The sequence below is a fragment of the Aquarana catesbeiana genome, linkage group LG05 (genome assembly GCF_042186555.1).
Source record: "Aquarana catesbeiana isolate 2022-GZ linkage group LG05, ASM4218655v1, whole genome shotgun sequence".
NCBI classification, from domain to species: domain Eukaryota; kingdom Metazoa; phylum Chordata; class Amphibia; order Anura; family Ranidae; genus Aquarana; species Aquarana catesbeiana.
Window position 1 is genome coordinate 222,877,697 of NC_133328.1, and position 14,233 is coordinate 222,891,929.

The 14,233-nt window shown below is 43.3% G+C and overlaps 1 protein-coding gene across 7 annotated transcripts in view; it reads right to left on the reverse strand.

The window, feature by feature from the left end:
- GOLGA4 (golgin A4) overlaps nt 1-14,233 on the reverse strand; it is a 267,321-nt gene that overhangs the window by 60,466 nt on the left and 192,622 nt on the right. For all 7 annotated transcript variants that reach the window (XM_073630579.1, XM_073630577.1, XM_073630578.1 and 4 more), the window contains one exon: nt 7,060-7,190. In XM_073630579.1, the coding sequence (XP_073486680.1) occupies nt 7,060-7,190 (131 nt within the window). The remainder of the gene's footprint in view (nt 1-7,059; nt 7,191-14,233) is intronic.

The following is a 14,233-nucleotide window of genomic DNA, read 5'->3' on the forward strand; positions in this document are numbered from 1 at the left end:
GGGTATGGCCGAGTATGGATGGATAGGTGAGTATTGCTGAGTATGGCTGAATATAGGTGGCTGAGCATGGATGGATGAGTATTGCTGAGGATGGATGGATGGATGAGTATTGCTGAGTATGGATGAATGAGTATTGCTGAGCATGGATGGAATGGATGGATGAGTACTTCTGAGCATGGGTGAGTATGGATGGATGAGTACTTCTGAGTATGGATGGAATGGATGGATGAGTACTTCTGAGCATGCATGAGATGGATGAGTACTTCTGAGCATGGATAGGATGGATGAATGAGTATTTCTTAACATGGATGAGTATGGATGGAATGGATGGATGAGAACTTCTGAGCGTAAATGAGTATGGATGGATGAGTACTTCTGAGCATGGATGAGTATGGATGGATGAGTACTTCTGAGCATGGATGAGTACTTCTGAGCATGGATGAGTATGGATGGGATGGATGGATGAGTACTTCTGAGCATGGATGAGTATGGATGGGATGGATGGATGAGTACTTCTGAGCATGGATGAGTATGGATGGGATGGATGGATGAGTAATTCTGAGCATGGATGAGTATGGATGGATGAGTACTTCTGAGCATGGATGAGTATGGATGGGATGGATGGATGAGTACTTCTGGGCATGGATGAGTATGGATGAGTATGGATGGATGAGTACTTCTGAGCATGGATGGGATGGATGGATGAGTAATTCTGAGCATGGTTGAGTATGGATGAATGAGTACTTCTGAGCATGAATGAGTGTGGATGGGATGGATGAGTACTTCTGAGCATGGATGGGATGGATGGATGAGTACTTCTGAGCATGGATGAGTATGGATGGGATGGATGGATGAGTACTTCTGAGCATGGATGAGTATGGATGGGATGGATGGATGAGTACTTCTGAGCATGGATAAGTATGGATGGATGAGTACTTCTGAGCATGCATGAGATGGATGACTACTTCTGAGCATTGATAGGATGGATGAATGAGTATTTCTGAGCATGGATGAGTATGGATGGAATGGATGGATGAGAACTTCTGAGCGTGGATGAGTATGGATGGATGAGTACTTCTGAGCATGGATGAGTACTTCTGAGCATGGATGAGATGGATGGATGAGTATTTCTGAGCATGGATGAGGATGGATGGGATGGATGAGTACTTCTGTGAGTATGGATGGGATGGATGGATGAGTATTTCTGAGCATGGATGAGTATGGATGGGATGAATGAGTACTTCTGTGAGCATGGATGGGATGGGTGGATGAGTACTTCTGAGCATGCATGAGATGGATGAGTACTTCTGAGCATGCATGAGATGGATGAGTACTTCTGAGCATGCATGAGATGGATGAGTACTTCTGAGCATGCATGAGATGGATGAGTACTTCTGAGCATGGATAGGATGGATGAATGAGTATTTCTGAGCATGAATGAGTATGGATGGAATGGATGGATGAGAACTTCTGAGCGTGGATGAGTATGAATGGGATGGATGAGTACTTCTGTGGGTATGGATGGGATGGATGGATGAGTATTTCTGTGAGCATGGATGAGTATGGATGGGATGGATGGGATGGATGAATACTTCTGTGGGGATGGATGGGATGGATGAATACTTCTGTGAGCATGGATGGGATGGATGAGTACTTCTGTGAGCATGGATAGGATGGATGGCTGGATTGGGCACAGAGCAGCGCTGTGGGCACTACATATCCAGCCCACAGCGCTGAAGCACTTGATCTCTCCCCTCTCCCTGTACCAATAGGTACGGCGAGGGGAGACACGAACCGGACGGGATGCTGGTTTGTTTAGAAGTGATCGCTCCATCATTTGACCAAGCGATCACGTGGTAAATGGCCGCTGTCAGCGGCCATTTACCGTGATCCACCAGGTCCTCCGGACCCAGCGGTCACGGATGCAAGATTCTAGGAGGACGTCCATGGATGCCCTCCGAGAATAAGCCAACCGCGCTGTAGCCGTATTTCGGCTATGGCCTGGTCGTCATGTGGTTAGAGATCTGAGAGTTGTTTACAGGTGTCGCAAACATGCCAACAATGGTAAACTGTGTGCTGGAAAATTATAATCTGGCTATGCTTGATGAATAAATTATGTGTACAATGCAAGTTTCTTTGGGTGGTACTTGATCACCTCTGCGTTTTACATTTTTTGTGCTATAAACAAAAAAAAACAACAATTTTGAAAGAAAAAAAAAAAAAAACAAATATTTTTTTCTTTCTGCTATAAAACAAATCCAATAATTGTTTTTTTTTTTTTTTAAATGTCTTCATAAATTTAGGCCAATATGTATTTTGCTACATATTTTTCGTAAAAAAAAAAAAATCCCAATAGGCATATATTGATTAGGCCTCTCCCCAGTAGAATTGATTTGGATAGACTGTTGTGGTAAAGCTGTTGAGGTATGGAATAAATACAGTCGTCCTCATAAGTTTACATACCTTGGCAGAATTTATGAATTCCTGGCCATTTTTGAGAGAATATGAATGATAACACAAAAACTTTTCTTTCACTCATGGTTAGAGTTTGGCTGAAGCCATTTATTATCAATCAACTGTGTTTATTCTTTTTAAATCATAATGACAACAGAAACTACCCAAATGACCCTGATCAAAAGTTTACATACCCTGGTGATTTTGGCCTGACAACATGCACACAACTTGAAACAAAGGGGTTTACATTGCTATTAAAAGGTAACCACCCTCACCTGTGATCTGTTTGCCTGTAATTAGTGTGTGTGTGTGTATAAAAAGGTCAATGAGTTTCTGGACTCCTGATGTTTCTGGATTCTGAGTCATGGGGAAAGCAAAATAATTTTTAAATGATCTGCAGGAAAATGTAGTTGAACTATATAAAACAGGAAAAGGATAGAAAAAGATATTCAAGGAACTGAGAATGCTTATCAGCAGTGTTCAAACTCTAATCAAGTGGAAAATGAGGGGTTCTGTTAAAACAAAACCACAGTCAGGTAGACCAACTAAAATTTCAGCGGTCAGGAAAATTGTTTGGGATGCAAAGAAAAACCCATAAATAACTTCAGGTGAAATACAGGACTCTCTGAAAACATGTGGTGTGGCTGTTTCAAGATGCACTAAAAGGAGGCACTTGAAGAAAGATGGGCTGCATGGTCTAGTCAAAAGCCATTACTACGCAAATGCCACAAAGTATCCCGCTTACAATATGCCAAACAGCAGAGAGACAAGCCTCAAACCTACTGGCACAAAATCATTTGGAGTGATGAGATCAAAACGGAGCTTTTTGGCCATAACCATAAACGCTACATTTGGAGAGGAGTCAACAAGACCTATAATGAAAGGTACGGAGGTGGATCGCTGATGTTTTGGGGATGTGTGAGCTACAAAGGCATAGGAAATTTGGTCAAAATTGTTGGCAACCTGAATGCAGTAATTTACCAAAAAATACTGGAGGAACATTTGCATTGATCAGCCAGGAAGCTGTGCATGGGACGTACTTGGACATTCCAACATGACAATGATCCAAAACACAAGGCCAAGTCGACCTGTCATTGGCTACAGCAGAATAAAGTGAAGGTTCTAGAGTGGCCATCTCAGTCTCTTGACCTCAATATCACTGAGCCACTCTGGGGAGATCTCAAACGTACAGTTCACGCAAGACAGTCCAAGAATTTACAGGAACTGGAGGCTTTTTGCCAAGCGGAATGGGCAGCTTTACCATCTGAGACGATAAAGAGCCTCATCCACAAATACCACAAAAGACTTCAAGCTGTCATTGATGTTTAAGGGGGCAATACACGGTATTAAGAATTGGAGTATGTAAACTTTTGATCAGGGTCATTTGGGTAGTTTCTGTTGCCATTATGATTTAAAAAGAGTAAACACAGTTGAGTGACCATGAGTGAAAGAAAAGTTTTTGTGTTATTCATATTCTCTGAAAAAAGAAATCATAAATTCTGCCAGGATATGTAAACTTAAGAGCACAACTGTAAGTAAGATTTTGTTCAATTACACGATCCATGCCTTGAATTTATGCAGACACATCTATGTGGGCCCCCTGGAGGGCAACTGACTGTTGAAATGTGGGCTTGGGAATATGTCTAATTGTTGCATGCCAAAGACTGTCTGGAATCTGTAATGCTGTTTCTTGATGTTTAATTCTTAATAAAGGTATTCTTTATATATAAAAAAAAAGCATATATTGATTGGTTTACGCGAACATTACAGCTAGGGGTCAACTGATTATCGGAGTGGCCAATTATTAGGGCTGATACTCACAATTTTTTTTAAATATCGATATAGGTCAGAAACTTACCAATTATTGGTATGGGGCCGACTCACATGGCTCAAAGTCTGTGAGTCACAGATCACCTGTGTTGTAGACTTTCAGAGTCGCAGAGGTGTGCAGAGTGTACGCCTGCACCCGACAATAACTAGAATGGGGGTCACGGGCAGCTGACGGATAGATCATAGGCAGCCCTGTATTGCCAGTCCTTCCCCTAAGCCTTTGCCGCTCTCCTCTTCACTGGACAGCGGGCGGTATCACAGAGCTGGAAGAGGGTGGGAGATGCTGGAGTTAACTTTTCACATTAAAAACAGTAGGTGATTGGAAGCCGGGCGATCCTAGCAACCAATCTCCAGCCTGGTAATGTCAAAAGTCAAATTCGGCAGCTCCCGCTCCCATCCAGTACTGTGATACCGGCCAATCTCTGCTCTGCTGTACTCCTGTGTAAGGTAGGAGAGTTCTAACTACACACTGGTGTGTCTGTGCATGTGTGGGACAGAGGACACTACGGGGGGGGGGGGTTTGCAGGGGACAGAGGTCCCTGCTATGGGGGGGAAGTGGTAAAGAGGATATGGCTATGGGGGTATAGAGGACAGTTCAATTTGGGAAGGGGGGCAGAGGACACAACATGGGGAGGGTTTGTAAAGGGGGCAGAGGACACAACATGGGAAGGGTTTGTAGAGGGCACAGAGGACACGGTTATGGGGTGGCAGAGGGGCAAAGGACACTACAGTGGGGGTGATGTGAAGGGAGCCAAAGAACACTATGCTGTGTATATATTAGGAGCTTGGTTATTTTTACTTCTTATTTTTAAAGGGAAACACCCCCTCCCTTCCCCCAATATCTGATTTCCTCCAGTTTATCCAAAGGTCGCCTACCCCTGAGTTAGAAGGAATGGTGTGCAGTTTATAGGTATTTATGCCATTTATCTGTTTTGTGAAGCCATTTAATAAGTTATTATTTTTCAAGCACTTTATTTTTCCCAGTTGTTTACTTTTAATGTTTAACATTTTAATAAACGTGTTCAGTGTATACCAGATTTGTGTAGAAATTGTGTTGATTTTTCAAAGCTTTAAATGTACAGAATTTTGGCACCTGTTATCAGCTATCGGCCTGAAAGGCAGGCGATAATCTGTATCGGCCCTGAAAAAACATTATCAGTCTATCACTAGTCATAGCGTCTACAAACTATGGTATATATTTATGGAATTTTTTCTTTTCTTTATGCTAGTAATGACGGTGATCAGTGACTTATAGCAGGACTGCAATATTGTGGTGGACAATTGTGCACTAACACTTTGCAAGAATCAGTGACACTTATACAGTGATCAGTGCTAAAAAATCTGCACGGTCAGTGTACTAATGGCTGGGAAGGGGTTAAACATCAGGGGCGATCAAAGTGTTAACTGTGTGCCAGTGTTTTGTGTACTGTATGTGCTTTTACTAGGGAAAGAGATGGATTTTTGTCCCTGCCTTGCAGAAACACAGAATCCATCGCTTCCCCGCTGTCAGATCGGAGATCTGCCTTCTTTACATAGGCAGATTCCTGTTCTGTATGGCTTACTGACCACTGGCGGGAGCTGGAGGACACTGAGTGCCCGGCACCAACAGATGGTCTTTTGCTGTGAGTAATCACAGCAGAAGCGGCGTACCCCCTGCAGGCGTAAGTGCAGGATCACATATATATATATATATACACACACACACACATATACACACACACCACACACGTGATCCTGCACAGAGCTGCTGCCCTGCAGCAGTAAAAAGTGCTATAGAGCAGTCAGCAAGTGATTAAAGAAGCAGCATAGCAGTATAAACATGCTTCAATGGTAATTTAGGTGTGATTCACACAAATACTGGTAAGTTATAAATATTGTTGCTTTTTTATGCCTCATATGTGATAGAGATGCAATGTATGTATGAAAGAAAAGACTGTAAAACTAAAATGTGAAAAAGTTTGGGGGTTGTGCATTGCATCACCTCTTACTGCCCAAAGTGTAACTCCACTTTTGCAACCAAATTGGGATAAACATCTACATTATATTTGTTACATGTTTCCACTAACAGAGCATAGCTTAAAAAATAATTAGAAACAGCAGGTTACATTTTACGTGCTTTTAACTTGCTTAAAAATGCTTAAGCTCTCACTGCTTCGCAATGTTTAGGATGAACAGAAATTCGATTTAAACACTGTCTGTCCTAACAAGAAACCAACCTTCTGCATTTATGCTAATTTGTGCGGGGGCTAAGACACTGTAAAAATGTACAGAAATGCTTAGAATCTGCCATTACACACTCTCCTTAAAAAACATCTAAACAAAATAAATACAGTATTTTTCTAAAACCATTTTCGGTATGCTGTGTGAATGGGAAAATAAACATACACCGATCAGCCACAACATTATGACCACTGACAGGAAAAAATAATAACAGACTATCTTGTTACAATGGCACCTGAAAGTGGGTGGGATATATTAGGCAGCAAGTGAATATGTTGTCCTTAAAGCTGATGTATTGAAAGCAGAAAAAAGGGCAAGCGCAAGGATATGAGCGACTTTGACAAGGACCAACCTGTAATGGATAGGTGACTGGGTCAGAACAAAACAATTTTTTATTGCTAAAGGCGCAGTCTGATTTTATAGCAATAGGATATTTCCCCCGAGTTTCGGGTACTGCATTTATGAAAAACAAAATTCTATTGCAAATAAACTGAACATTTTCCAATACCAAATTAGTTACTATAGTAATAAATCTGACCAGGCCTTTACGCTTACCTCAAAGAGTTCTTCATACTTTTTGACCGTTCTCTTTAAGTCATCTTCTTTCTCTGCAATTTTTTTATGAAGTTGTGTTGTTTCTATATGATGCGATTGCATTAATTCAGCCTCAACCTCCTGTGCTTTGCCTTAAACAGAGAGAATCTTGTTATTTAACCAGTAGATTTAGTCCTTACAAAACTATACTTAGTAGTTTTTAATTTATTACAGATCAGATGAAAAGATTTATTACTGATAATGGATGATCTCCACTAAACAGCAGAGTGTTACTGTCCAGCAAACATTACATAATCTAATACAATTGTAAAAATCAGGGGTGCACCGAATGGGTTTTTTGGTGCCGAAACCGATACAGAAAATGAAAAATACACTAGGCCGAAAACCGAAACCGAAACTGACCGATACCAAAGATGACTGTTTTTAAAAAATATTTTTATACAGGAGATAGTTAGAGACTGGGGACGGACGTGGTACAGGAGATTGTTAGAGACTGGGGACATGGTACAGGAGATGGTCAGAGACTGGGGACATGGGACAGGAGATGGTCAGAGACTGGGGACATGGGACAGGAGATGGTCAGAGACTGGGGACATGGGACAGGAGATGGTCAGAGACTGGGGACATGGGACAGGAGATGGTCAGAGACTGGGGACATGGGACAGGAGATGGTCAGAGACTGGGGACATGGGACAGGAGATGGTCAGAGACTGGGGACATGGGACAGGAGATGGTCAGAGACTGGGGACATGGGACAGGAGATGGTCAGAGACTGGGGACATGGGACAGGAGATGGTCAGAGACTGGGGACATGGGACAGGAGATGGTCAGAGACTGGGGACATGGGACAGGAGATGGTCAGAGACTGGGGACATGGGACAGGAGATGGTCAGAGACTGGGGACATGGGACAGGAGATGGTCAGAGACTGGGGACATGGGACAGGAGATGTCAGAGACTGGGGACATGGGACAGGAGATGGTCAGAGACTGGGGACATGGTACAGGAGATGGTCAGAGACTGGGGACATGGTACAGGAGATGGCCAGAGACTGGGGACATGGTAAAGGAGATGGTCAGAGACTGCAGTTCCTAATGACGTTAGTAGATAATGGCCTGGTGAGATCGGCCCTCTCACCTGACCCAGCGATACCCCCCCAGGACCCCCCCCCCTCCATTAGTACAGACCCCCCCCGGACAAACCCCCCCCCCTTCCATTAGTAAAGACCCCCCTCAGGACAAACCACCCCCTCCATTAGTACAGACCCCCCCAGGACAAACCAACCCTCCTCCTTCAGTACAGACCCCCCAGGACAAACCAACCCCCCTCCATTAGTACAGACCCCCCCAGGACAAACCAGTCCCCCCTCCATTAGTACAGACCCCCCCAGGACAAACCAATCCCCCTCCATTAGAATATTCTAACAGTGGGGGCTGTCAAGATACAACACAGCGGAGAGGATGCCCCCGCTTGTGTGGATAAGGAAATTCATTCAATTTTCTCTTTTCAATCAGCCTGCAGCCAGCATTGAAAAAAACAGGCACAGAAGATCTTAACAGATACCGTAAACCAGTGATGGCGAACCTTGGCACCCCAGATGTTTTGGAACTACATTTCCCATGATGCTCAACTACACTGCAGAGTTCATGAGAATCATGGGAATTGTAGTTCCAAAACATCTGGGGTGCCAAGGTTCACCATCACTGCCCTAAACCATGAAGTCTGCTTTTGCAACCCACTGTATTGCTATATTGCTATTGGGTATACTGAGGAGTTTTTTTGTATTTTTTATATTAGTTGGCTTGTTGTAATGTGCTGAGAATCATATACTGTATAATAATAGTAGTAGTTTATTCCAAACATGTAAAAAAAAAAAAAAAAAAACATAAAGCAGAAATAGCTTTTTTGGGATACGGCACTGCGTCGCTTTAACTGACAATTGTGCAGTCGTGCGACGTTGTACCCAAACAAAATTGATGTCTTTTCCCACAGAGCTTTCTTTTGGCAGTATTTAACCACTTGAGCCCCGGACCATTATGCTGCCTAAGGACCAGAGGTCTTTTTCCAATTTGGCACTGCGCCGCTTTAACTGCTAATTGCGCGGTCATGCAATGCTGTACTCAAACGAAATTTGCGTCCTTTTCTTCCCACAAATAGAGCTTTCTTTTGATGGTATTTGATCACCTCTGCAGTTTTTATTTTTTGCGCTATAAACGGAAAAAGACCGAAAATTTTGAAAAAAAATGATATTTTCTACTTTTTGTTATAAAAAAAATCCAATAAACTAAATTTTAGTCATACATTTAGGCCAAAATGTATTCGGCCACATGTCTTTGGTAAAAAAAAATGTCAATAAGCATATATTTATTGGTTTGCGCAAAAGTTATAGCGTCTACAAACTAGGGTACATTTTCTGTAATTTACACAGCTTTTAGTTTATGACTGCCTATGTCATTTCTTGAGGTGCTAAAATGGCAGGGCAGTACAAACCCCCCCCCAAATGACCCCATTTTGGAAAGTAGACACCCCAAGGAAATTGCTGAGAGGCATGTTGAACCCATTGAATATTTATTTTTTTTGTCCCAAGTGATTGAATAATGACAAAAAAAAAAATATTTACAAAAAGTTGTCACTAAATGATATATTGCTCACACAGGCCATGGGCCTATGTGGAATTGCACCCCAAAATACATTCAGCTGCTTCTCCTGAGTATGGGGATACCACATGTGTGGGACTTTTTGGGAGCTTAGCCGCGTACGGGGCCCCGAAAACCAAGCACCGCCTTCAGGATTTCTAAGGGTGTAAATTTTTGATTTCACTCTTCACTGCCTATCACAGTTTCGGAGGCCATGGAATGCCCAGGTGGCACAAACCCCCCCCCCCAAATGACCCCATTTTGGAAAGTAGACACCCCAAGCTATTTGCTGAGAGGCATATTGAGTCCAAGGAATATTTTATATTTTGACACAAGTTGCGGGAAAGTGACACTTTTTTTTTTTTTGCACAAAGTTGTCACTAAATGATATATTGCTCACACAGGCCATGGGCATATGTGGAATTGCACCCCAAAATACATTTAGCTGCTTCTCCTGAGTATGGGGATACCACATGTGTGGGACTTTTTGGGAGCCTAGCCGCGTACGGGGCCCCGAAAACCAAGCACCGCCTTCAGGATTTCTAAGGGTGAAAATTTTTGATTTCACTCCTCACTACCTATCACAGTTTCGGAGGCCATGGAATGCCCAGGTGGCACAAAACCCCCCCAAATGACCCCATTTTGGAAAGTAGACACCCCAAGCTATTTGCTGAGAGGCATGGTGAGTATTTTGCAGCTCTCATTTGTTTTAGAAAATGAAGAAAGACAAGAAAAAACTTTTTTTTTTTTCTTTTTTCAATTTTCAAAACTTTGTGACAAAAAGTGAGGTCTGCAAAATACTCACTATACCTCTCAGCAAATAGCTTTGGGTGTCTACTTTCCAAAATGGGGTCATTTGGGGGGGTTTTGTGCCACCTGGGCTTTCCATGGCCTCCGAAACTGTGATAGGCAGTGAAGAGTGAAATCAAAAATTCACGCCCTTAGAAAGCCTGAAGGCGGTGCTTGGTTTTCGGGGTCCCGTACGCGGCTAGGCTCCCAAAAAGTCTCACACATGTGGTATCCCCGTACTCAGGAGAAGCAGCAGAATGTATTTTGGGGTGTAATTTCACATATTCCCATGGCATGTTTGAGCAATATATCATTTAGTGACAACTTTGTGCAAAAAAAAAAAAAAAATTTGTCTCTTTCTCGCAACTTGTGTCGCAATATAAAATATTCCATGGACTCGACATGCCTCTCAGCAAATAGCTTGGGGTGTCTACTTTCCAAAATGGGGTCATTTGGGGGGGGTTTTGAACTGTCCTGGCATTTTATGCACAACATTTAGAAGCTTATGTCACACATCACCAACTCTTCTAACCACTTGAAGACAAAGCCCTTTCTGACACTCATTGTTTACATGAAAAAGTTATTTTTTTTTGCAAAAAAATTACTTTGAACCCCCAAACATTATATATTTTTTTAAAGCAAATGCCCTACAGATTAAAATGGTGGGTGTTTCATTTTTTTTTTTTCACACAGTATTTGCGCAGCGATTTTTCAAACGCATTTTTTGGGGAAAAAACACACTTTTTTAAATTTTAATGCACTAAAACACACTATATTGCCCAAATGTTTGATGAAATAAAAAAGATGATCTTAGGCCGAGTACATGGATACCAAACATGACATGCTTTAAAATTGCGCACAAACGTGCAGTGGCAACAAAATAAATACATTTTTAAAAGCCTTTAAAAGCCTTTACAGGTTACCACTTTAGATTTACAGAGGAGGTCTACTGCAAAAATTACTGCCCTCGATCTGACCTTCGCGGCGATACCTCACATGCATGGTGCAATTGCTGTTTACGTTGGACGACAGACCGCCGCTTGTGTTCGCCTTAGCGCGAGAGCAGGGGGCGACAGGGGTGCTTTTTTTTTTTTCTTTATTATTTTTTTTGCTTTTTTATCTTATTTTTAAACTGTTCCTTTCATTTTTTTTTTTTTTTTTTTTAATCATTTTTATTGTTATCTCGGGGAATGTAAATATCCCCTATGATAGCAATAGGTAGTGACAGGTACTCTTTTTTGAAAAAATTGGGGTCTATTAGACCCTAGATCTCTCCTCTGCCCTCAAAGCATCTGATGACACCAAGATCGGTGTGATAAAATGCTTCCCCAATTTCCCAATGGCGCTATTTACATCCGGCGAAATCTAAGTCATAAAATGCTCGTAGCTTCCGGTTTCTTAGGCCATAGAGATGTTTGGAGCCACTCTGGACTCTGATCAGCTCTATGGTCAGCTGGCTGAATCACCGGCTGCATTCTCAGGTTCCCTGTTGAGACAGGAGAGCCAGAGAAAAACACGGAAGACGGTGGGGGGGGGGGGGCTTTCCCTCCCACGGCTTGTAAAAGCAGTCTAGAGGCTAATTAGCCACTAGGATTGCTTTTACATGAAAGCCAACCGCTGGCTGAAAAGAATGATACCAAGATGATACCTAAACCTGCAGGCATCATTCTGGTATAACCATTCAAAGTCGTGAATGGCGTACCTGAAGACAAAAAAATGGTTAACAATAAAGCACAGTAAACGGTAAAGTATAAAAAATTGCATACCTGAAAAGCAAACATGATAAAACATAATAACAATAAAACATTGCAGAATAGAATACAGTAAAAAAGAGCAGAACAAGAGAGAGAGAATAGAGAGAGAGAGAACAATAAAACGACAACTATTTTTTTTTATTTTATATATTTTTTTTTTTTTTTTTACACTTTTTTTGTAACTAACTTTTATAACTGTAACCGGTTCCAGGTTCGGGTCTCTCAAAATGCGATGGCATCTTGGGAGACCCTGTGAAAGTGTGCCTAGTCTGTGCAATGCTGTACCCTACGCTAATACTCAACTAGTGTATGGTAGCGTTCAAAACATTCACCAATGCAAAGACCAGGATTGTCAGGACAGGAGGGACAATAATAGAGGGTGTCACGCCTATATTCGCGCTTGCTGCAGACACGACATCTTTTTTGGGGGTTCGTTGGGTAGGGGTACTCGGGAGGACATAAAGAAAATGCCTCTCATACAGCCGACTGCATTTGGTTGGGGATGTGAATGGGGGAAGTACGGGCGCTGCAGAAGCGGTGGGTTCCCAATTAGGATTGGCGAATGCAGCAGGAAGGGCACTATGGGCACGACGGGCCTGTGTTTGTCTTCTTGGTGGCAGCGGGACACTACTTGTGCTTGCCACCTCACCAGCTTGAACTGCACTTATGGGACTCGCCACGTCACCAAGTGTTACTGCAGTGCTGGTTTGACTACGACCGGGGTGTACTAGGCCGCTGGCGCTTGCCAGTTCAATAAAAAGCTACCAAAAAAACTGTTAGCGATCGCAGGGATCAGGCCTGACTCTGCGAACGCTGCAGTTATGCATTAAGTGTTTTGTGACAGTGATCGATCGATACTGCACTTGGGTGGGCTGGGCCGGGCGGAGGGGCAAAATGCAGGTGCTAGCAGGTATCTGGGCTGATCCCGCTAACACTGCGTTTTTGGGAACCCTAAACTGCTGGGGACGCCAGTATAGATCTGATCGGATCAGATATTGATCCGTTCAGATACTATACCACTAAGGGAGGTGTACGGTGCGTGCGTGGGTGTTAGCGGTACTGGCGCTAATCTGACGCTGCTTGGGGCTGGTGCTTGCCAGTTCACCAAAATACTACCAAAAAAACTGTTAGCGATCGCAGGGATCAGGCCTGACTCTGCGAACGCTGCAGTTAAGCATTTAGTGTTTTGTAAGTGTCAGTGATCGATCGATACTGCACTTGGGTGGGCTGGGCTGGGCCGGGCGGAGGGGCAAAATGCAGGTGCTAGCAGATATCTGGGCTGATCCCGCTAATACTGCGTTTTTGGGAACCCTAAACTGCTGGGGACGCCAGTATAGATCTGATCGGATCAGATATTGATCCGATCAGATACTATACCACTAAGGGAGCTGTACGGTGCGTGCGTGGGTGTTAGCGCTACTGGCGCTAACCTGACGCTGCCTGGGGCTGGTGCTTGCCAGTTCACCAAAATGCTACCAAAAAAACTGTTAGCGATCGCAGGGATCAGGCCTGACTCTGCGAACGCTGCAGTTATGCGTTTAGTGTTTTGTAAGTGACAGTGATCGATCGATACTGCACTTGGGTGGGCTGGGCGGAGGGGCAAAACGCAGGTGCTAGCAGGTATCTGGGCTGATCCCGCTAACACTGCGTTTTTGGGAACCCTAAACTGCTGGGGACGCTAGTATAGATCTGATCGGATCAGATATTGATCCGTACAGATACTATACCACTAAGGGAGGTGTATGCTGCGTGCGTGGGTGTTAGCGGTACTGGCGCTAATCTGACGCTGCCTGGGGCGACGCATATCACCGCCGGGCGATCAGGGGGCTAAACCTTTATTCGGTAATAAACGGCGGGTGCCCTGACACTATAAAAAATAAACAAACTAACCAGCGTCACCCGTAACAGTTATACGGTGATCAGTGGTGAAAGGGTTAACTAGGGGGCAATCAAGGGGTTAAAAAAAAAAAAAAAAAACTGCTGGTGTCAGTTTGTG